The 25,039-nt window shown below is 43.3% G+C and overlaps 1 protein-coding gene across 2 annotated transcripts in view; it reads right to left on the minus strand.

The window, feature by feature from the left end:
- tasora (transcription activation suppressor a) overlaps positions 1–25,039 on the minus strand; it is a 35,282-nt gene that overhangs the window by 2,346 nt on the left and 7,897 nt on the right. The window contains exons 4-28 of one of the 2 annotated variants that reach the window (XM_085776875.1): positions 24,716–24,788; positions 24,420–24,511; positions 24,015–24,146; positions 23,625–23,755; positions 22,852–22,883; positions 22,638–22,743; positions 21,531–21,634; positions 21,274–21,377; positions 20,691–20,763; positions 20,343–20,417; positions 18,980–19,158; positions 17,824–18,117; positions 17,494–17,683; positions 15,096–15,224; positions 14,797–14,951; positions 14,292–14,385; positions 14,142–14,240; positions 10,713–11,225; positions 8,890–10,220; positions 7,261–7,383; positions 5,320–5,479; positions 5,099–5,207; positions 1,766–1,944; positions 1,471–1,620; positions 311–1,097 (exon numbers count right to left, since the gene is read on the minus strand). In XM_085776875.1, the coding sequence (XP_085633001.1) occupies positions 311–1,097; positions 1,471–1,620; positions 1,766–1,944; positions 5,099–5,207; positions 5,320–5,479; positions 7,261–7,383; positions 8,890–10,220; positions 10,713–11,225; positions 14,142–14,240; positions 14,292–14,385; positions 14,797–14,951; positions 15,096–15,224; positions 17,494–17,683; positions 17,824–18,117; positions 18,980–19,158; positions 20,343–20,417; positions 20,691–20,763; positions 21,274–21,377; positions 21,531–21,634; positions 22,638–22,743; positions 22,852–22,883; positions 23,625–23,755; positions 24,015–24,146; positions 24,420–24,511; positions 24,716–24,788 (5,414 nt within the window). Of the gene's footprint in view, positions 1–310; positions 1,098–1,470; positions 1,621–1,765; positions 1,945–5,098; positions 5,208–5,319; positions 5,480–7,260; positions 7,384–8,889; positions 10,221–10,712; positions 11,226–14,141; positions 14,241–14,264; positions 14,386–14,796; positions 14,952–15,095; positions 15,225–17,493; positions 17,684–17,823; positions 18,118–18,979; positions 19,159–20,342; positions 20,418–20,690; positions 20,764–21,273; positions 21,378–21,530; positions 21,635–22,637; positions 22,744–22,851; positions 22,884–23,624; positions 23,756–24,014; positions 24,147–24,419; positions 24,512–24,715; positions 24,789–25,039 lie in introns of both variants that reach the window. The other variant, XM_085776874.1, reaches the window with a different exon arrangement.

Genomic DNA, 25,039 nt, shown 5'->3' on the forward strand with positions numbered 1-25,039 from the left:
CAAATAATGGCTCCTGATGCATCATCAGAGAGTGAATGTGTAAGAATGAAGAGCTAGAAATGTGCAATATAGTATACTGAATATGCCATGGGTCATTTTTCCTTGCTGATTCACATGACAGTCCCACATTTAACATATTTTAATGTCTGAGACAGCAGGTGATCTGAAATATAACTCAGTCCAGCAAGGTCTGTTGTTTGACTACTCGTCTGATGTCAGTGCCTTGCGATGCAGGTGATGATATATTATGGTTGAATATGTGGTGTGATTACTCACAGAGCAGTGATCAACCCGTGTTGTGTTTACTGACCTGTCGCCCTCTACCGGACAGGAGGCGGCTGCCTTGGGAAGTGCAGGTTGATCAGTGTTTTCTCTCCTGACGCAGGTTGAGTCACTCGGTCCCACTGTTGCAGCTGTGCTCTGATTGGATGTAGGCGTTGACGTGTCACTGTTACCGAGACCACAACTCCGTCCCAGCAGTCTTACTGGTCTAACAGGACCACAAAATCCAGGCCCTCCTCCTCCTCCTCCTCCTCCTCCTCCTCCTCCTCCTCCCCTCCTCCTCTCTCCCTCTGTGGGGTGGCCCCTTCTGTCCTTCCTCCTCTCCTCCTCCTCTTCCTCCAGCTCTGGCTGCAGTCGTGAGTGGATCAAGGCCAGACTGTCTGCCACCGCTTGTCTGCCAGTAAGAACAAACTCAGTCGGACCTTTCTCACCGACGGGCGGAAGAGTGGCGGCCCGGTCACCGTCTGCACGGCTGGGGAGGAAGCTCCTGACGGGGTTGGTGCTCAGCTCGGCCTGGGAGTCCAGCTGCTGCTCCTGCTGCAGCTTCGCCTGGCGCTCGGCCCGAAACTGTGAGATGGCCAGTCGGAGGACCTCCAGGTCGGCCTCCGAGGGCAACGACGCGCCGTCCTTACAGGAGCCGTCCGGGACGAGTTGGTCGGAGAGGTGAGGGAGCGGGAGGAGGCCAGAGCCCGACTGCTGGAGGAGACGCTGGGGCTGGTCCGCTGACGAGAGGGGGTGGATGTGTTTGGGGAAGATGGAGGGAGACTGATCAGGGCCCGACACAGAGGTAGTAGGACTCAGCTGCCCACTGAGACCTGAGGACAGAGGAGAGAGGAGAGGAGGGGGAGACAATAGGAGGAAGGGTGAGAGTAGGAGAGTAGGAGAGAGATAGGGTAGAGCGACAGAAGGAGTGTTTAATTTGATGCTCTGGTTTGCAGTTCAGAGTACGTTGCCACAATGATTTAACTTAGTATGAAGTCAACCACCATCGTAACCCTGGAAACCCGGAGTTAAACCTGAGGTTTCCTCCCCCACCTCAGACCCTGCTTCATCAGTACGGACCTCGGGTCAGGTTAAGATGCAGGTTAGTGAGAATAACCACGGTCATTAAACATAACGCAGAGACTCACTTTGTTACAGTCTATCTATATTTCTCTAATTCAAATGAACGCATCTGCCACAGCTGACCTTTGGTGGATAGCAGGTCGTCCATGATTGGCTGCTTGTCCTTGATGTCATGGTAACCAACCAGTCTGGTGAAGCTATGCAGAAATTCCTCAATACCGGCCACGATGACGCCCCCGCTGGAGTAGGTGGGAAACATATCAAAGCGATGCTCTGAGAGAGAGAAAGCAGAGCGAGAACAGGTCAGGAGGCAGATTAAGATCAGACACAGACACAGAGTCCTGATGAGGAACCGGTGGGTCCAGTGGGTCCCGTGGGTCTGGTGGGTCCGGTGGGTCCGGTGGGCGCTGCCACGTACCGGTTAGGAAGACAGTGTGGCGGTACTGTGGGTACCGGGCCTGGAGCTCGACGAGACAGTCCAGGTCAGGTGACTGATGGTTCATCATGTCGCAGTCATGATAAGGGAGGAACTCAACGATCTGTTTCTTCTGATAGTTTGAGAGCAGGTCCAATATGTTTGCAGCATCCCTCCTGAACCTGACGCACACAGACACACACACACACACACACACACACATTAACCCATAAGAACCCAGACCCATTTATCCTTGAAGGAAAATTAAGTGGGGTGAAACACAGACCAAGTGGAATGCATGGAACACATTTTTGAAGTTTTTTTTGAAATAGCGCCACCTATTGTCAGAGATCTGGAATGTTGCATATATGTCACATCGGGCTTTTTTGGTAACTTAAATTGTCACTTGAAAATAAATGGGCTTGACATTTTCTTTTGCTCTGTAACACAAATTTGACCTTTTATTTGCATTTCCATAACATATATCAAAATTACAAATTTGCTGGTTACTATTAACACCTTTTTAAGACAAGTTTCACAACAAAAAAGGGCAAACACTATAGAAATGCGAATATTGCCTCATATTGAAGGCTTTAACCAGTTACTGAAGCCTTAAAAGCTGTGCAACCACAATTTTCTTTGCAACTACAAACACCTTGGCATCTGGATGGACAGTTGTCTTAATTTTAAGCACCATATCACCACCCTCATTGCTAAACTAAGAACAATACTTGGCTTTCTATACAGAAATAAGCACCGTTTTCCTACTCACCACAGGAAAAAAATTGGAGACACTATTTTTTCTCTGTTTTAGAGTATGGAGATGACATCTATGGAAGAGCTGCTAGTTCCACTTTGATTCCACTGGATGCTGTTTACCACTCAGCCTTACATTTCATTTCCAATGATTCATATAATACTCATCACGGCACTCTTTATCAAAATGCCGGCTGGTCATTTCTGACAGTAAGGGGACAACAGCATTGGTTTTTATCCATTTTTAAAGCCCTGTCACAGTTATTGTCTCTTTATTTATCATCTCTATTAACTATGAAATCACAAAACATTGGTACCCACTCACAGAACTGATAGTTGGGTCATATTCCATTCGTCAGAACTGAGCTGGGTAAAACGTCCTTCTCTCACAATGCACCACATGGGACCCTCTCTCCCATCAGTACAGCAGTCCAGAACCCTTGTCTCAAACCTGGTTCATGACTGTTTGACTGTGTTAACTTTTCTTATTTGTTTCCTAATATTTTCTTATGTAAACTCTCATTCTTCTTTGCTGTATTTGTTGTTCTGTATACAACATCTATTGCACGTCTGATGATCGTCAGTGCATCCTGAACACTGTATCCTATTTTGTTACAAAAAATACAGCAAAAAAGCATAATTACATTAATATGGGACCAGCATGGGATACTAAAATCTTGTTCATTTACTGAGAAGAGTGTCTCTGCTAAATCTGTGGTTCAATTTCCGGACTGATATATCATTTTATTAAATATTGATTGAATTTGACATTATTTTTATGTCAACATTTTTAAATTATGTTTTAAATTGAACAACATAGAGTATATTAATTCAAAATACCTGAATCACCTAATTTAATTGAGTAGTTCTTTGCCATTTTTCTGATTGTGACATAGGCGTCACATGGTATTTTTCCTGACTTTTTTAAGGCTAAGGCCCGATGTGACGTATATGTCACAGCAATATTTTCTTAAGTTGTTTTATATGAGTTTCTTCAAAAAATGAGATCAGAACAGGTTAAATACAACAAGGGACATGTTATAAAAGGATTTGCATTGTGAAATGGGTGGTGGCTTATTTTATTGACAGAAAGCAAGCTTTTTAAAAGTAGCTGCCTCTGTGAAATGTGCCAACTCTGCTGGCCACCATCTTGGAAATGTTGTCATGGATAGAGAGATTCACAGAGAGTCATGTGACTGCACCAGGATGTTGAGTAGATGTCACTTAGGGACTTCATGATTTAAAAGTTCAACATCAATATTTGTAAGGGACTTTCCAGGACACTTGAAGGCGGTGTGACACCCGTGTCACCGTGGGTCCTTATGGGTTAAAGCAGAACAATGCAAGTCGGCCGGAAATAGCTCGCTCCTTCGTTGGTTTCTCTTTTTTTCCCTCTCCGGAGCTCCCCCACAGTTCTGGGAGGCACATGTCACTGTCGTAAAAAAAAAAAAAACTCGCCGCCGCCACCTCCTCCACCCCCCCTACACGTGCTTGTGTTTACTGCTGTTTGCTAAGCCCTGCTAACACCGAGCTAACGCTAACGCTATGCTAACACGGAGCTAACGCTAACACGGAGCTAACGCTAATACAGCCACACACAGGCACAAAGACACAAAGACACAAAGACACAGACATACACACACAGGAATAAAGGTTCCAAAACGCGAAGGTGTGTGTGTGTGTGTCATGATGTATTACATTATCTTATAAAAGACCCATGGTGTGTGTATCTGTGTTAGCATTAGCTCCCCGTTAGCCACAAGCTGAACTTCATCAGTAAACATTTCATGTTTCCATGGTTTCCTCCGACTTTCCGAACTCAAACCAATCACGATTCGTGACATGCATGACGTCATGTGCGTTCTTATCTCGTACTGCCGTAAGGCAGTTTCTCGCGATACTTCTATCCATTGACGAGATTTGTAACACCGAGACGGACGACTGATCTTGCAAGTTCGGTTTTCAGCCAGTGGGGGGGGTGAGCGCATTGGCCTAGACCCCATTCACTTCATAACAGGTCACTCAACCATCACAGTGACTCTGAGCCACAATAATTACAGCCCAAATCCTGCATAGTTCCGCTTTAACTTAAACTTTGCCTGAGTGAAGGTGTGACCCTGAACACACAACTGGACATCTCACAAAACAAAAAAAACCCCAAACATCATATTGTCTTAACTCTAAACTCTGGCATAAACAAGCTGGAAGAAAGTGGGGGCTTAATATCTGAGTTTAAAATTTTGACATTTTCTGACGCTATGAAGTCACAAATGACTCAAATATTAGTGTTTTTTATTCATCACGAAAGGAAAAACAGTTTGATAAGACGTTCCCCAGGAGGCAAAATGCAAAACAAGCAACGCCTGCCAAACTAAAAGTGCAGACGAGTTTCCTTCCCTGACGGAAAAAAACTGTTAATGATGTTTTTCTCTTTGCAAATTTATGCTTTGAACCGTGAAATTCTAATTTTTTTTTTTAAAGCCAAGTGGGCCTGTGTCCCTAAGAGGTTGTCACCTTGGAAGTCACATAAAACTAAACACTTCTTATAATTTGTATTACCTTAAAATTCAGAATCAGTACCTGGCTTGTTCTTTTAGCTTCCTTTGGGTTTTGCAGTGAACTTTCCACTTCCACACGCTCTCCACAGAACTGTGTTGCTCCAGGAACTTCAGCAGAACAGCCAGTCGAGCTGCAGGACAACATGTCATCCATCAACACCTCCACTGTTTGGTGTGTGTAGAGTAAAATAACAGAGTAAAAATAAGACTGGCTGTTGTTCGGCGTAAATCCCAAAAACCCACCGTGACTGATGAAGTCTGGACTGAGGATGGACTCATCGGAGATGATGCAGCCTCCAGACACAAAGAGCTCGATGTAGCTGTTGTTCCTGATGTCGTCCAGTGTATCGACTCCCACAAACGCGACAGAGGGATGTCGCTTCAGAGACACCAGGCTTGGGATCTGATGTGTACACACAAACACACACACAGACACACACAAGGATCCTGTCAGTTGGTTTTCAGTCCAGCTTCAGAAAAAAAGGAGGGAAACTATTGTTAATAGTGAGTTCCATTGATATTACAATAACAAAGTCACATGACTGAGTGACACGTGTTTCTGCTGCCTCAGAAATTCAACCACTGGTTCAACCACTCAGACAACAACGATTTTCTTCTGCCACATTGTTTTACAAGTTGACAGGCTAAAAGACATGGTTTGTTACAGATGCAGTTTTCTGCTCCTCTCTTGGTTTCTCTGGTCTCAACCAAGACAGAAACAAAAGCTCCATGCCAACTTTAGACAACAAGAAAGAGGAAGAAATAAGAGACAGAAAAAGAGCATGAAATAAAACAAACACATGATGAGATGATGATTTTACCCGTTACATTAGTGTTAATACATTAAAAAATTAAATGCAATCATAAATTCTTAATCAAATTTAAAGTCCTCCCGTCGCCAGTCACCATCTTTTTTTAAAGGTGTACAAAAATACACACTTTCATCCCGGATTTACTCAAAAATAGAATTTTGCATGAAGTTTGGCCTACATCGTCTGATAGATGAGTTATTACACTAATTTTTTGACCCAGAGTGGGCTTAAATTCAATTTTCTTTTCTGTACACCTTTAAAACCCACTGAAAAAAAATATTTTACCTAAACAGACTTTAGTGTGAGTGTTTGTTTTTTTTAATTACATCTTGATTGTTATCATTATGTTCTCCTTCACATGTTTTTTGCTTACTTGATGTTGCATTGCTTTATGTAGTATGTTTTTTTGAAGGTGAAGCCTTTGTATGAACTCACTCACTGTCCTGAACTGTTTATATAAACGTTGTGCTGAAGTCAGACAGCAGACGAGGCTGGTGTGTGTTTCTCTCCAGAGACGGCTGCATTGTTTGAGAACACCAGGTGATAATGATGTGATGCCACGTTTGTATTCAAACTGGCACTACGCAACCTCATCAGCTGAGGGGGAGAGGAGAGGGGGGGGGGGGGTCAGACACCTGGAGGCTTCTGCACATACACAGACCTGCTGGTTTGCGTCAGTCCCTGATGGATAGGGGTCAATTAGTCGGTGTACACATCTGGTGCAGTCTCATCTCCGCCCTGCTGTGAGACGGCTGGCGCCACTTCTGAGGTCGAGACAAACTCTACTCTACTGTGGATCTGGCAACAAGACTAACAGCACGACAGGTAGTGAAGCTACCTGTCTCTCACCCACAGGCCTGACAGCAAAACGTCTGTCACTCACCACAGTGTTTTCTGTGGAGCTGCGGGTGAACATTCATCTACAGAGCAGTTAACCTGCACAGGTCACCTGGTCAGTGGAGAGGAAAAGTTTAGTGTGACTGCTTTTGTAACCTGCCTTCTTATTGTAGTGGACAAAAACTCATCGTTTATAGTTGATAAACTGTTTGTTAACTGTGGTAAAGGGGTAGTTCTTTATCTGCCCTCTTACCCCACACATCCAAATTCAGATAATTTTCGGTCTATCATCACCGTCCATCAGCTAAAAGGTGGGTAGCACCACATTCTTGTTTTTCATAAGTCTGCTTTCTGTATTAGTGCAGAGTCAATTTGTAAATGTTATGTCTAATTAAAACACAGGCAGGTCTGAGTCTGAACTTTAAGATGCTCAAAAACTGCAGCTGAACGAGCCACCAGGTGGTGTGTGTGTGTAAATCCACGCGTTCATTCTGGACAGGGAGAAGCAGAGTTAGGAGTTAAAGTGGTCGTTCACCTCGTGTATGTGTGCAGCGATGTCTTTGTTCTTGATGATGACCAGCAGTCTGTTGTCAGGCTTCTCCTGGTTCAGAAAGGCCACAGGACTCTGAGCCACGTTGCCCTGCTTCAACAGGTGTTCCTTAAACACACACACATGATACGTTATAAAAACATTGCAATTCTTGACCTTAACAAATTACTTTTACCCCCTTTTATTATAAGTTGCTTGATCAAAGCTACATGAATGAATTTCTACCAATACAGTTAGCTTTGTAGTGATTTCACTTCACTGCTCTTCTACATCATGTCTGTTATTTCTGGGGCATTTTTACCTTCATTGTGACAGGACAGTGAGAAATAGACAGGAAAGTCAGTGAGAGAGAGAGAGGACGGCCCCGAGAGCTCAACTCAATGCAACTAAAGAAAACATGCAAAGCCCAAATGCAGTGTAATATCAGAAAACAACATCGACATCCCATGGTTTACATGTTACAACAAATGTCCCTGGAAACACTACTATTGTGTTGAGTTTTTATAGCGCAGTATGTGTTGTAGGGCTGGGACGATATGCTTTTCTCCCGATTCGATTCTTCTACGATTTTTTGGATGCCGATTCGATTTAAATTGCGATTCTACGATATTGCAGATTTTTTAGTCTGCATTTTTAACACCAGTGACACAGGTGAATGATTATGATTGTCTACAAACTATTCCAGGAACCATATTTCCCCCAAAATATGAAATACACATCATCACATACACATCACATGTAAGTCAGATTTATTCAGCAGCAATATGTTTACTCTCTTTTCAAAAGCCTGGACTGCAAGAGGCAAAAATAAAGGAGTATAGAAAAAACAGGCTTCTGAAACCTTTCTGACAAAATGAGATATAGACGGAGGTAAACTGCTACATTCTAACATTTATCTGCACACACTTTATAAAGTGAACTTAAACCCTTTTCAAAACCTGGACTCTCTGTACAGTATGTAAAAAAGGCAAACAAATGCACATTGCACAATATTTTTAAAAAAATCTAAAAAAAAAAAAGAGAAATCGATTTTTGGAAAAAAAGAAATCGATTTAAAAATCGTCAAAAAGATATATCGTGATTTTTTTCTCCCACCCCTAATGTGTTGTTAAATCTTTGAAGTTGTTTTCTGAATTAGTGGCGTTTGGGTCTTTGGATGTTTTTTTTCTTACAGGTCGACTGTAGCAAAGGGCCACAGCACAGGACCAAGTGGATGTGGTGTGTGCTCCACCCGATGAGTCACCCGTGGGCCCCACTTCCTGCTTTATTGGTCTTTTCTTGTCTGGTCGCATACAGCACAGCACATTTTAGAAGTGTTTTTTTTAATTTTTTTAATCACACTCATCTGAAGAAAGTTGTCTGATGTTTCTCTGAATTGATGAGATGAAAAACAGTTTTCTAATCAGCTGAGATAATCTCAGCTGATTAGAAAACTGTTTTTCTTTTCTCTCAAGTGAATGCATCACACACCAATGAGACACTGGGAATCGTCTTTCTTCAGTTTCTGTTCAGTGGACGACTCCCTCCACATCAAGACGTTGTCCATGAAGCCAATTAAATGCAGGAACTTAAATATACGTATTATACAAAGTGCAGGCTGTGAACCAAACGTACCTTGATGCCGTCGTAGACCTGGTCCCCTGGCTCGGTGCTGTGGAGGTAGAACTTGAGGGAGTTTTTCTTGACGTCTTTGATGATCTCCACCAGGCTGTTGAACACCTCTGGCTGCAGCTGGCTGATCAGGGAGCTCAGGGCCGTGGCTGGCGGAGCGGGGACGGACTGGGAGGCCGAGCCGGGGACCAGCTCAGAGGGACGCAACGGTTCCGCGAAGGGTTCGGAGACGCAGTTTGACCCTGGGAGGCCGCTGCCTCCTTCCACATCAGTCGCACAGTAGATCGTCCTGGTGATGCTGTTGTCTTGTCTGACAGTATGGCCGACCGTCCTGTTGGACTCTGAAGTGTAACTTTGCTGGTGTGGCGTCTTGCCGGTGGGAGGGTGGACGACAACGGTGTTAGCAGTTTTGTGCACGGAGCCAGAAGCCGAGGTAGGGACAGATAAAGTGGCGTGAGAAGTTGGGGGCGTCCTGCTGTCGGTAGCATCAGGAAACTGTCTGCTGGCTGCATCTGGCCCCCGCGCTTCCTCTCCTCTGGGGAGAACAAGAGTCCGACTGACCGAGGCGCCGCCATCAGCGGCAGTCAGGTCGCCACAGGGAGTAGGAACCCTATCGTCTTTGTCATTTTTAGTGTTAGCTGCTCGGATGCTGGCCACGAAGGCGCTCACCGTGCTGGCCAGCGAGGTGTCGGTGGTGGCCGGGCCGCGGCTCTGCCAGCCCTCACCGAACTCTGTCATCATGCTGTTCATGCTCTCCTGCAGAGAGCTGACGTAGTCCTGGACGGGGGGGCAGGGGTTGTAGAAAGACACGTACTGCGAGAACTGACATATGGAGGAGTTTGGGAGCGCGTGCTGAGGCGCGGCGGAGGCGGCGGGGTGCGAGCACGGTGGGAAGCTGTAGTGAATGCTCTCGTCCTGCAGGAGGAGCTGTATGTCAGAGGAGAAGTTGCCCAGATGTTTGTCCACGATGCTGTCGATGTTTCTGAGAGGACGAGCGGGAGGAGAAGAGATGCCCGCGAGTTCCCTCACGTCCCCCTTTGGCCTCCTCTCGCCAGCCGCCTCGCACTTCGAAACAGCGTCTTCCACCTTATCACGCCACCTCTCTGTGACCACTTCCCCTCGTCGCTGCACAGTTTCTTTTTCCTCCTCCAGAAGTATGACATCAAACTCCTTCGCCACCCCTGCTTCTCCCTTTGCCTCCTGCTGTCTGTGCACAGCGGGCGGTGAGGCGCTTGTTCTCTCTCTGGGTGGAGGCCGCATGGAGGTGAAAACGAACGTTTCCTCATTTTTCTTTTCTTTTCCCTGAGGTTTCTCTTGTCTGTCTTTGGACACTCCTGCAGGGGAAACACACAACAGTGAGACAAAAAAAAGGTCACCAAAGAAGTCCTGAGGTTAATTGAAGAATGTGTGACATGATGAGCTCTTTCACACCTTCATCTCAGGAAGCTCAATCCAGAAATGCATATGTGGCAAAGCAAATTTATTTTTAAAAGAAGCATAGTAGAGTAAAGAGTATATAATAAAACAATATTGTAAAATAGCTTGTAACTCATAAAGTGCAAGATTTTAAGTTTTTAATAAGGGCAGAGAAGGGCAGAGCAGCTTTTAGCTTCTTTTTAAAGCCAGTTCAGTTTTGGGCAGAGTGAATGATTTGTATGTTGCGTGTATGTGGTCTTTTCTTTGCTGCTGCTGTTAACAACATAATAAAAAGTATAATGATAATAAAGTATCCTTAATTTTAACTTTAAACCGTGAGTTTACGGTGAGAAACCCTGAGGAGATGCATCAAGTAAAGGCTGAGAGCGGCTCAGGTTGTGTGAGGTTACCTGTGAACTCTCTGGAGGCTGTGGGGGGGAAACGCTCCTCGTTAGCACCGCGGTGGCCCTTATGAAGTGGGTAACGCTCATTAGGTCCCAGGGATGGGGGCTGGGAGAGGGAGGGAGGGGGGCTGGGCTGTGGAGATGGGCACTGAGAGGGGGAGAGGGGGGGACTGGGCACGGGAGATGGGCAGTGGGAGGGAGAGGCGGTGGGACTGGGCTCAGGGGACGGGCACTGAGACGGGGAGGGAGGGGGGCTGGGCTCTGGAGACGGGCACTGGGAGGGTGAAAGTGGGGGGCTGGGGTCAGGTGACGGGCACTGGGAGGGGGGCAGAAGAGGACTGGGCTCGGGGGACAGGTAGTTGAAGGGGGACGGAGGAGGGCTGGGCTGCGGAGACTGGGTGGGGCTCTTCCTGGGGGGTTTGGTTGTTGCGGTGATGCTTGTTGCCGTGGTGAGGTGCTGGAAGCGAGGGTCCTGGGGGATGTTTCTCTCTCCCTGAGTGTAGCGCTGTGAAGACAGACCTGCAGGCAGAGCTCATAGTTAACGTCAACTTTCACCTCTGAGTAAACCCCCCAACCCCCAGCGGCGTGGCTCGGTGTCAGATCGCTTCCACCTGGCCGCAGACGCACTCCTGTAAACCAGGTCTGGTCCCTTGTGTCTGCTGACGGGCAGCGGAGCGCCTGTTGTATTAGATCACAAGGGCTGATAGAACATTATTATGAGATATATTAGAAAAAATATTGATTACAGGCTGCATGTTGCCCATTACATCTTCTAATTTAGTTTAGTTTATTATCACAGGACAGTGTACAATACCATTAATCAATTTTAGAACAATGAAGAGATGGTTGTACCAGATTCAGCCACTAGGGCTAGTTTCCATCTGTAGTCCCAACATAAAACTCACAATACAAATGACAATAAAATACAATAATTAATACATCTCAGTAGACATGACGATTTCTACCTCTTCCTCATGTAAACAAACCATTTTTTTTTCAGTGAACCCTAAAATATGGTTCAAACACTTGTGACAAATTCTTATTAAAGGTTTAACATTTTACTCTTTAACAAAAGATTGCTTTTATTATCAAAACCGTAGTACATTCTTGGGAAATTCTTCTTTCTTTTCACAAGCACCTGTCAGTCCTACAGTGTTGTGTGGTGTGTGGAGCAGACCCACACGATCAAACACCAACTAACTGAAGATAAGACTAATATTACTTTTCTCCAGTGGATCATCCAATGCATTGCAAATATATAATTTGTAAATTAAACCCATTTTGCATCTAGCAGAACACAAAACAGTATTAGCCAACACATACACCTATACCTCAATCTCTGTGATGACGGGTAACAGAAAAGTGGTCAAACTGGAGAGAAATAAAAAGGGTACAATTAAATCTACCCATCTATTGAGTATAGCTTGTCAACCTCAAAACTCACCAGTGTCTCCTGTTATCTCCACAAGGTTAGCTCTACTCAATATCAGATCACTTGCCAACAAATCCTTGTTAGTAAATGACGTCATCATGACCTATAATCTAGACTTTACTTCTTAGTGAAACATGGCAACTGAATGTAGCTGTGGTACCATTCTCAATGAGGCTGCACCAACACATTTCAGTTTTATGAATAAGTGGTAAGAAAGGGGGGGGAGTTGCCATTTTTAAATCTGTATTTCAGTGCAAGGAAACTATATTTGGTGATTCTAGCTCTTTTGAATAATTATTCATAACAGGGGATTTTAACATTCACACTAACACTAATGTCAAAAAACTTTGTTCTCTTCTTGACACTTTTGGCCTCTTCCAACATGTGAAAGGGCCCACGCACACCCGAGGCCACACTCTGGATCTGGTTATCTCTCTAGAGGTGTTGACATTACTTCTGTTGATATCAAGGACTTGGCTCTTTGTGATCATTTGTGTGTTCTTTGACTTACAGATAACTGCAAACACTCAGTTAACCTCTATGTCTGTCTGGAAAAGGCACATAAATGAGAATACCAGTGCTAAGTTTATGGAGGCTATAGCCATTCTACCAACTGTGAGTGCAGAGACAGTTGATGAATTCCTGGATAATTTCAACTGGAAAATCTCAAATGCCATGGATACCATTGCACCAGATGACCTTGACCAGACAGAGAACACCTTGGAGGAACACTATGATGGTAAAGGCTTTGAAAACAGAATGCAAACAAAGTCTTTGTTATTTTAACCACGAGTTACTCAAGGCTAGACAGCAACACTTCTCTGAAATGATTAATAAGAACATCGACAACACTCACACTCTGCCATGGCTGACAAGTTTACAACCCCCCTAATGTCAACTATCATAGTTATGCAGATGACACACAGATATATCTCGCACTGTCTCCAGATGACTGCAGTCCAATAGAGTCATTGTGTCACTGTTTAGAGCAAGTCAAAAATTGGATGAACCAAAATTTCCTTCAGTTAAATCAAGAAAAAACTGAGGCAATTGTTTTTGGCAATAAAGAGAAGAGGGTTTCTGTCAGTAAACACCTTGAGTCACTGTCTTTAGAAACTAAAGACCAAGTCCGAAACCTTGGCGTGCTGATAGACTCAGATCTGACCTTCAACAGCCATATCAAATCAGTCACCAAATCCGCCTTTTATCAACTTAAGAACATATCCAGAATTAGGGGTTTTATGTCCCAAACTGATCAGGAGAAGCTGATTGATTTTATCTCCAGTAGACTCGACTACTGTAACAGTCTTCTGACTGGACTCCCCCAAAAAATATCAAACAGCTGCAGCTCATTCAGAACGCTGCAGCTCGAGTTTTAACCAGAACAAAGAGATCAGATCACATCACCCCAGTTCTTAGGCTCCCAGTCAGCTACAGAATAGACTTTAAAGTTTTTATATATATACACACACACATATACATATTTTTTCTTTGTTCTTGCTTTTAACTGTGTTTTAATTTTTTTTAATTGTTTGTTTTTATGCTGTATGCTTTTTAAATGCTTTGTCTTTAGGTAAAGCACATTGAGTTGCCTCTTGGTATGAAATGCACTATATAAATAAAAATGCCTTGCCTTGCCTATACTGATCAAATAACCTGGTTAATTAGTGGGACCCTAATTTTTGTGCCTTTTCTGCCTATTCTCACAAAACATTTTCTCAAGCCTCCTGATTTTTCCACCTATTCCTGAGATTACATGTTGGTGCTGAGCTCATCTCCTCAGTACTGTTCAGTACTGTCAGTTCTCTGTGACATGAGACACTTTGACTTAGCTCTATGGATGGATCACTTCCCTGGAGCCTATCTGTCTATCGATCTATCTACGTATCTATCTATCTATGAATGGATGAATGAATGAATGGATGGATGGATTTCTTACATTCAATAAATACTAAGGATGACTTCATCATGAACAGTACATCCTGACAGACGGACAAACCAACCTGTTATGGGGATGAGGATCCATGGGATCATCCCCTCTACTGCTTCCTCTCCGTATCCTCCTGCTGGCCTCACCATTGCTCCTCCTCCTCCTCCTCCTCCTCCTCCACCTCCACCACTACCACTTCCTCCTCCTCCTCCTCCTCCTCCACCTCCTCTGCCTGCTGCTCCGTGGTGATTCATCTCCCCGCTGTGGGAGCCAGGACTAAATCCCTCCAAACTACTGACACTGCCAGCTGTCTGATCCTACACACACACACAACCAAAGCATTACAGTCAAAGGGAGATTTACATACAATCTACACAATAACATGATGAGCTGTTTGTTTTGTCTGACACAACCTCTTACTGCGGTTACATAAAGTGAACTGTATATGCAAGACAATAATAATGATCTCTATGGCATGAAAAATAGATGAAGAGCAGCATGCAATAATTAATGTAAGAAAATCATCCAAAGGTGGTCCTCAACTTTCACTGATGTTTGATAAATACAAGATAACATATATTTAGACCCGTGAAGTGAGCTGGGGTCTCAATATACTGTATGTAGACAGTTTTGTGTTTGTGACGACGTTCAGACCCTCCTCCCAGACTAATCCAGCAGCCAATGCAGCGAGTCAGTGTCTGGTTGTAATGTTTCACTGGGTCAGTTACCTCCAGCTCCTCCTGTCTCCTCAGGTCAATGTCACAGTTGGTGGGCAGGCCCAGTTTGGTGGCCAGCCTATCAAATGGCCAGGACTCCTTCTGCTCCTCCTCCTGCACCTCGCCGAGGCTCTGAGCGGCCGAACCGCTTGCAGCCTGGGTAAGGCCTGTGCCATGAGCAGAGAAGCATTTTTAAGAGGTTAAGAGCCACTCCAGGGTCAAAAGAAATATAACTGACTGGAAAAAGCTGAAACGTCCACGTTAGTTTGTTAGTCTAGGTTGTCCAACACAGAATCTCAACATCCCGTCACCTGTCAGCAAAGTGAGAAGTTTGGCAGCTACTTCAGATCCGTCTTCCCTCAGATCAACATCCCTCAAACCCACAGAGTCAATCACAGACGTAAGAGAACCAGGAGAGGCAGCGACTCGGCTTCCCTCCACTAGGAGCCAAGAGCAGACAGAAAACATGTTGGTAACAGTTCACCCATTGATTAAGAAGAAAAAAACACCCACAACAAGGTACGTGTAAAAAGTAGGTTACTGTGTTTAGAGGCAGAATGGAAAGAAGAAAATAACACATCAGGCACCATGCAAACCCAGACAAAGCTGATGAAAAGACGAGAGAGCTGCACAAACAACACACAAAAGCCCAAAGTCCTAAATTTGGTGAATCTGTACCTGAGTCACATTCATGCTTGAAAGAGTTATAATTTAAAGCTGCTGCAGCAACAAAAGAAATCTATTACTAGAGAGTATCTAAACCCCACAGCACCTACAATAGACTGGGAGACTGGCATGAGATAACTATTCAGAATGGAGAAGTCGACATATTCTCAGAGAAATCAAAAAGGCACATTTTAGTCAAAATGGGAATAAAGATTAATGACGTGTTTGTGTGTAAATACATTCAACTTGACTGTGAAGAGGAGAAACTCTCCTGACTGTGATAAAGGTTCCTGGGGGATGGAGCTATGATGATTCTTACACACTTCCTTCTGCTGTTTTTGTTATTTGAGCTTATACACTGCCCGTCCAAAAAAAGAAGCTAATAGGTAAGAGCCTCCCATTGGATAATCACTGCATAGATGATTATATTTCAGCTGGCAACAACTTATTTAACAACTTATTACCATGCATCAAGTAAAATATCATCTAAGGAGATTGCGAAGACTACTAAAATTGGGTTAAGAACTGTCCAATGCAATATTAAAAACTGGAAATGTGGTCCAATGTGACCACAGAGTCCAGATCTTAACCCCACTGAGAATCTTTGAAAAATGAATGTAGCTCTGAACGGAAATAAATGTTGTGACATTGCAGAAGCTTATCGAAATGATGCCACAGCAAATGCGTGCTGTAAACAAAGCTAAGAGCGGTCCAACAAAATATAAGAGTGTGTGACTTTTTTTGGGGACAGGCAGTGTATTTAGCCTTTTTCTAATAAATAAAAAAAGGAAATAATTATATAATTACACAAGTTTCTACAAAACATTCCTTTCCCACACCTTTACTCAGGTATCTGATTCTGATGGACAAAATCCAACCAAACTCTGATTATTCACTTGCTTAAAAAATTGTGTCCTCATTGAGTTATTTAACTCATTGAGTGCCGCGCTCCTTTCCAAAGTTTTAGTCAAGTGTACCGGCAAATTAGACCATATTTGACTTTTTATTTTAGAGCCATAGTGTATTCTATATTATTGCCACCAACACATACTGTAGCTCATTTGAAAGGTTTAACTTTATCCTTCAAATGGCCACAAACCGTTTGTTTCTACGTGCCTCCGTTCCTGAGAAAAGTCAAGCTAAACATGGCTGGGTTTCACCAAAATCCCTCCTTTTTTTCTAGAAAAGGAGATACAGCGTCTTTTATGAAAGGTGCGCTGTTTGTGTCTGTCGCTCTTCAGACACTCGCATTTCTGGATCAAAGGGCTCGTATAAGATAAATATACACAACAATTGTTGTTCTATTCACAAAACCACCATCGGGGGCGGGGGGGGCGCCACTAAACAGCAATAACACAGACGCACCGTGCCGTGTCACAGCCTCTCGCCGCGGAACGTGAGGCTCTGCCGGCCACAGCGGCTCGCGAACACCGGTCCCGCCGGTGGTCGCGGTCCGTCTGTGGTACGGGTCGGTGGTGCCGGTCTGCTTTGGTCCAGAGACCATCAGATTTTACCGCGGGAGGACTTTGGGGAGGACACGGTGTTGCTCCAGATGAAGACCGGGCGGGACAGTGGGCTGAGAGCTTCCTGGTTCAGCTCCCAGCTGCTGCAGCCTCGCGGGTGAGAGCGGAGCAGCAGCGGAGCAGCTGCGCTGCATCTGCATGCAGAACTCCGTTTGCAGAAGCTGAGTTATGATAAAAACTTCCAGATCATGAGCTGTCATGTGACTTTGATCGTCATCTATTTCAGTTCTCCTCGTCGTAGAGTCCCCAAATTTACATATAATGTGTATTAAAGTGTCTATTTTCATAATTTAAAAAAAAAGCAAAAAACGAAAAATTTCGTTTTTGGCACTCAACGCATGGGAACGAAAAACGAGAAATTACGTGGTTGGCACTCAATGAGTTAAAAAAAAAAGCCTTTTATATGCTACATACATAGACCTTGACCCAGCTCCCATAGGACATGTAACCTCTCCAGCTTTATGTGCACACACGTGAGACGAGAGCCTCCTGAGCTGCAGCCTCCTCCTCGTCTCCTCACCTGGAACCTTGTCATGGCTTCCTGTTCCCCGTGTGGCCCTCAGGTATTTGAGCGTCCTCTCCGCTGTTGCCTGTTCCAGCCTCCTCTTCCTCCCTGGTGCCGTCAGCCCTCCTTCTCCTCCATCCTCCCTCCTCAGCTCATTTTCTGCTCTCCTCTTAGAGGTCATCACCAGGTCCATCAGCTGCTGGATCTAAGACACAAAGAACAAACTTTTCAGATCCCCATGTCCAGCATGAAAGAAAAAGATTGAAGTGTTTCTAGACCAATCTCTTTACACCAAAGTGTTAAAGAAATTATATTCTTATGTTTCATCATATCAGTCAGGCTCACCCTGATGTCACTTGTCCCGGTATTTTCATCTCGAGTGTTGCCCGGCAGCTGCTTCCCTGACGACTCTCTCTGGTCTCCATAGCTCTTCCTGGTCCTCACCTGGGGCTCCTCGGGGCCAGAGTACACCTCAACCACCTGCCTGGCCCGGGCCAGCGACAGCAGGTAGAAGGCGGGGTTATACAGGTAGGAGCGCAGGTAGCCATCCATGTTCACCTGGTGGTGTTTAGGAACAGGAAATGGCTTCCCTTGCTCCTCCAGTTTGGGGTCATAGTCACCCATGGGATACTGTCGGACCTGGAGTATGAAGAAGAAAGATATGCTCAAATGTTATGAAGCAGGAGTCGAGGTTTTATCACCCAACATCACCAGTGATCCAGGGGCTGAATATGGAGCTCAAGTCGATGACTAAATCTAATGGACAGTCACCATAGTGGTAATAATTCATGATAATGAGGATAGACAAGAAAGATTCTATATCAATAACTTAAACAACATAAATAACATTAACATAAACTGTATTTTCTCAACAGTTACAAATTGTTCTTCAGGAAATTAAAAACAAGAGAAACGAAAAAGTAGGTTACATGAAAACTGTAGACTGTGGAGCTGCAATATGCAAAAAAAAACATCATTGTGATTGTATGGGCAGATATTATGATTGCATTATGCAACCTTTGTGTCAAGTGGCATTTTTTCTTTTCATTTTGACTTGAAAAAAGTATAAAATTGATGTTGACAAGTTTGTGGGTCTCTTACATCTTGAGAATATGATTGTTGGCCAGGATGCCTCTGTAGCAACATAACACTTATGGTGCTTAACAATGCACTTTACCTTTATGCAAAAAACACTGCAGCTACAGCGACTTAGATGTTGCACTTGGCCATTCTGCCATTTTGATTTCATTGTGATTCATTTTGCAGCACTGATTTTACCGAATCATGAAAAAATAAAACAGCAAACAGACGTTCATACTGTAGAAGCTTTCTGCTTTCATAAGACTAAAGATAGACTGTCTGATCTCAGCTCAAACAGCAAAAGGCTCAGTCACCTTTGGTCACCAGCCGACCAGCAGATCAAATATCAAAGTCCCACAGGAATACAAGAAAAAACACATAGAGATTTGCTGATTACTGTTGAAAGAGCTGTGGGTCTTACCTTGCCATCGTTCAGGCTGCTCAGGTATTCCTGTGCCTGCCGCTCCACACCAGCAGACAGCTCGGCGGGGGGGTTGGCACGGGCCTTAACAAGGGCATGATGCAACGCTGGGATAAACTGGTTCAGACGCGGCATCACCGTGGCACCCGCCTCATGGCGAGAAGGGGATATCCTCAACGCTGTGGGGAGACACAGAGGAACAACATGAACATGTGAAGTCAGTACATGTCAACTGTGGGTGTTTCAGTCTTCCTGACTGATTCCTCTGTGCTCGTCATCATTTATATCAACAGTGGGTGAAATGATTGTGTGTAAGGTAAAAACCTCTGCTTATATGGCGACGAACCAAGAGAGGATTTCAGGCTACATCCACACCAATTCATTTTACTTTTTAAAAGCAGTAAATTTACACCTGCTATCCCAACTGGGTCTACAGGGACAACAAAATACAATCACTGATGACCTTGTTGTTCTTGCATTCAGCTGCTGTAGTTAAAATCAACACGCTGAACTTTGGCTCAAAGAACTAATGGAAACTCTACATTTAGAAAGAATATGTTTTATCATTCATGAAAAAGTGACAGATTTTGAAAAAAAATTGGCAACCCTTGATTTCTCTTGTAGGTGGCAGGTGGAGCTTGTTCATAGTGAGTCCTGGATGGGACTAAGGAAAGGATGAGGATAAGGAGGGTATTTGTTTGCCTAAATAATGAACCAGAAATACATAGAAATTTCAAAGACCTTTACATGCTACAAATAAGTCAATTTGACCATTTATGTTGTTTATGTACGTTGGCATATTCTTTCCTACTGTAACATATGTTTAGGACTAAAATTGCACTTTTGCACATTGTACCTTTAATTACCTCGGTTGCTCATGTGGATTCTTTTCTGTGTTGTTGGCTTCTAATCTGTTGATTAGTTCAATGCTTTTCAAATGATTGTCTGATTATACATAGGAAGCACTGACTCACAGACTGAGGTTAACTATACAGGATGATTTGTCAAAATAAAAATACTTGAAACAATGAATTCTACATTTCATAAAGCTACAGCTGCCATCGCTGTTCCACACCTGTGATATTTTCTGCAACTAAAAAACACTAGAATAGAAAATCAGCTTCTTGCACATGTATGTCCACTGTACATTAACAGCTGTGTGACATATGCAGCCGTTCAGTTGTGTTGGTATGGATGAAAGTTATTTGTATAGAGATTGTTTTCATTGTAAACTGCTTTAAATGCATAAAATTAAACATATTTGAGTAGGTGTAGCCATAGCTACGGAAAATAGAATAGGGGCCATTTAGGAAAAATATGAAAATGAATTGCCCTCCCTCCCATCAGCCTCTGTGTTACTCACTGGATTTGGCCATGTCTCTGGTCTCAGGGAAAACAAATAAGGCTTGAAGACACCTGCTCCAGTTCTCTCCTCTCTCTGGAAACACAAAAACATATTTGTATTTTATGTTATATTTGTACAGAGACTTTGTCCAAAATTTCATATCTAGTTTCTCACTGTTTTATGTAACTGTAAAAGAAATGTTTTAAAAAAACATGTGAAAGGAACTATTTCTTGGGCTCCGTTTAGGTGGAGGAGTGTAGTAAAACACTTCATTGTTAATAATTCGTTTTTACAATAACCAAGAGATTTGCCTGACATTGTCCGCACCATTATCCACCAGTCCACCCCATGTGCCCCGTGTCTTACCAGTGGGAGTGGCCATCTGGACGCTGGAGAGCAGAAAGAGAAACCCTCTCTCTGTGAGTGGAGTCACCAGAACCTGCACAGAAAACACACTCATTCAACAGTTGTTGGGTAATTTCCCTCATGTTCCCTTCCTTTCCTTTTTTGATTGTTTTGCTCTTTTCCTTTTCTTCCCCCTTCATTGTTGTTGTTTTTTTCCTCTCTCAATTTCTCCCAGTCTTTCCATTGTACATTTCCCTAGCGTTCAGACACATAGTGTCAAGAAAATGCACAAACAAAAAACAGCTGGGCCAAAAAAAAAAAAAAAAAACAGGAATAAACTACATATCATACTCAACAATATCTCTTTCTAGCACATGTACTGTTTTCAAATTATCTCCAGTTGTTTGTTCCTTGTATTTCACTTTTTGTTAAATTTTCATAATAAAATCCTGAAAGTAGCTTGACAATGATCCATAAAAACTGTGCGCTTGTTAAAAACAGAAATACATCTCCCATAAAGTAAATAGAGGCCTTAGCAGCAGATTAACTTTAATTTATCAGCACATTAAACTGATTTTAGAACGTTTAACTAAGCACAACTCACTATTCTCTTTATCTCCAGCTCCTGCAGTAGTTTGGTGACGCTGGTTGTTGACCAATTTCTGTCAACCACTTCCAGAAGACTGGAGCAAAAGCCGTCCCTTACAACTACACAAAAACATACACAAAACACACAATACTTTTCATTGTCAGTTATTACCAAGATTCAGACAGTAAAACACTGACAACAGGAATGCCGATGGAATAGACTGTATTCTTCTGGAGGAATTTGATCATTGTGAACCATTAATCTGACCTCACCTTCTTGACTGCTGGTGTAGAGGTTGTAGGAGAACAGGTGGGAGGGAAGGAGCTTGGTCGCCTGGTCCAGCCTCAACAAACAACCAATTTTTAACTTCTCTGGTCTGAGGGAGATACACATGGAAAGACACAACACAAAGCAGATCATCTTAAAATCTGAGGCAGACCCAAATGTAGAAAGATATTTTAAAGGGATAGTTCAACATTTTGGCAAATTGGCCCATTGCCATAATCGCTATAGTCATAGCAGTAGGTTTGTTACCTTTAACTGTCGGTGTAAGCTATTTTTAGAACGGAGGAGCGGAGCGGCGAGCTGCTCAGAGCTACGCTATGGAGGCTAATGTAATTTCTTGGTTTCCCTCATCAAACTCATCAAATACAAAATCCCAAAACTCCAAAACGCTTTCGTGGACAAGTTGTGACCTGCACAATCACCACGCTATGAGATAATAACAGAACGTTACGAAACGGAGCCGTTTTCAAGGTAAATACAAGGTAAATACAGAGTCTGCTTGCTGAAAAATTGTCCCTGAACGCAACACGCATCAGCGGTTTTGCATGAATTTACCTCGAAAACAACTCTGTCTGGTAACGTTCCATTATTATCTCATAGCGTGGTAATTGTGCAGCTCACAACTTGTCCACGACAGCGTTTTGGAGTTGTTCGGTTGTGTATTTGATGAGTTTGATGAGGAAAACCAAGAAATTCCCTTAGCCTCCATAGCATAGCCCTGAGCAGCCTGCCGCTCCACTCCTCCGTTCTAAAAATAGCTTACACCGACAATTGAAGGTAACGAACCTACTGCTATGACTATAGCGATTATTGCCAAAATGTTGAACTATCCCTTTAAGGATTGTAAAACTTTACACTCGTCTTCTTAGGAAAGTATGCCAAAGCCCTAAAGCAAAACTATGCAAACTATCATGACTAAACCAATAAAGGCTGCTGCTAATGGTGCCACTACAGAAGGGAAGTTGTTTAATCAAAACCTGATAATGTCACAATTTCCTGAGCTGAAGATGAGATAGCAAAACGCATGGACTAAATACATGAATTTCCCCCATCTGACTACAGAGCACAGCAAAGAGGTAGATTAATCTACTTACAGTCTGTGGGGGAGGAGGGGAGGAGAGAAGGAGCGAAGGGAGATCTGGAAGAGGACCTGGTCGTCTTTCACTAAATCTCCACTCCACACTGTGAACTGCGCTCGCTCTGAGAGAGAGTGAGAGAGAGAGAGAGTGGTTTGTGGAAATACAGAGGAGAGGACTTGCTCAAACAGTCGTCTAATGCCATTAGGTGGACACAAAGACAAGAGCTCACCTTTACTCCCCTCTGCAGATTGACTGTTTGACCTGTTCAAACACAGCAGACACACAAGCTGTCAATCCACATTTAGTGCGTAGATCAACTTCCTGACTCAATGGCTGTTTCAAATTCAGAGGGCACATGATCCTCCAAAGGATGCGGCCCGCGAAATTTGGACAGTCAAAATTGTCAACTTGACACAACACCCGCACAGTTTACATCGCTACCCAGCTGTTAATTTGCTAAATCATAACATGATGACATAATACATATTTCTAAATTCGCTTTTTCTCTCTTGGATTGAGCTTTTTGGCATTTTGCCAATTACCTTGAGTTCATTCAGTATTTCAAACTCTGCATTTACACACAAAAATAATCCATTTCAACACATAATTGTTGATTGTTGATATAATACGAGCAGCAAATTTCAATTCTTTTCAAAAAGAAAACAGCCTTGCTTTGTTTTTGCTTGTACACAAAGTAACTGAAGGTTTATATGCAAATTGAAGGACATGTGGTCAAATCCATTTGATTAGAAAAAAACTTTGAAAGCATTGGCTGACACGCAGAGAAGTCTAAAGGACTTCAATAGTCACAGAGTTAAATACAGTTAGAGAGTAAAAAAGGGAAAAGAGAAATAACCTGCATTTATACGCATTTACAGTATATACTTTTATACATATTTCCCTACTAAACCTACTGCTCTCTCCTCTGGCTTATTCAGCTTTTATTTAACTGTATCAGAACTGTTATTGTATTTTAGTGTTGAACAGTCCAGAGCTGGATACCTGATAGGGGCCAGAGGTTTGTTGGGAAGTTGCGAGTCCTTTCCTTTGAAGTGAAAGGAGATGACAGCGTACGGACAAACCTGACGAGGCCGCTGCCGCAACTCGTCAAACGAATACTCGTAGAAGTATTGCTGAAATGTACACATGAAGATGACCATGAATACATGAAAGCTGTAATCTGAAACGTTTACAAGTCAACCCACCACCTACAGTGATACAAAACATGTGGCCTGGTCAGTGCGTACTGCTCATGCAAACACTTTGTATCTGTGGTCTGAGATTTTGTGAATTATTTTGGCTTGGCATTAAAAAACTGTGATGAAGTGCTAAATGGCTGTAATTACTTCTGTGTATTTCTTCACACCACAGTGGCACAAGTGTTGTATTTACCTGTGTGAGCTCGAAGGCGCGGTAGGAGGTGAGGGAGGTGACCTTGTTGGCGTTCTTGGAGATGTGGCTGTCAAAGCGAGGTGTTGGATCTAGAAGGTTCTTAATGTTTTCATAGATGCTCTTCACTTTTCCCTGAAATTAAAAAAAAAGGTCAAAAACTGGTTATAATTTATGTAATAAAATTAGAGTTATTGAATAGGGTGGCACCGCCAAGTTCAGCGTTGTTAACTTTCTTACAGAAATATTGATAATTAGCAAGGTGGAAACATTCAGCACCGGCTAAAATTGAGAAGCTGCTCCCTGAATGTTTTGTACAGTGCTCTTTGCTAATTAAGAAGACACTCAGATATGTGCTCCCAAATGATGATGGTGATGATGATGAGGAGGAATTGCCACCTGATTTACCTTCATAACTTTGAAGATGACAACCTCTCCCGTAGCTCCTGCAGTGAGGGAGTTCACCTGGAGGAGGTCTGAGTACTTGGACAGATACACTCCTACACACGGACAAATACACATCCACATAGACACGAGCAGAGAACAACACCACAAGATAACAGGTTATCATCTGTCCAGTGTCCACCATGCTGGTTTTGTGGCCTCTCCTTTTTGCATGCAGAAACATGAATAGAAAATGGGTATAAAAGGTAAATTCTCTAAATTCTCTATGTATTTATCTGCGTGTATCTGTTCATTGTTACCTTTACTGGGGTTTCCCAGCACTTTAATCCAGCTCTGCCCCACTAACAGCCCCTTCTCACACAGCACAGGCACCTACAGACGATCAATTCAGAAAAATAATAAAGGTTAGTTCATTTATTTCTTTGAAAGGGACAATGGGCTTCATTCGCGAACCAAATTTGTTCTTAAGTCCTACTTACACCGTTTTTACGAAGGTTGTGGCATTCACGAATGTTTTCTTATCCAGGATCAGTTCTTTTCTAAGAATAAAATCTACGCACACTCAAGAGCATACTACTTACACAGATTTCTTTTTGCGTTTTCTTCTGTTCTGCAGTTGTATA

Source organism: Trachurus japonicus, chromosome 5 (genome assembly GCF_045865225.1).
Source record: "Trachurus japonicus isolate A0001 chromosome 5, Traja_1.0".
NCBI classification, from domain to species: domain Eukaryota; kingdom Metazoa; phylum Chordata; class Actinopteri; order Carangiformes; family Carangidae; genus Trachurus; species Trachurus japonicus.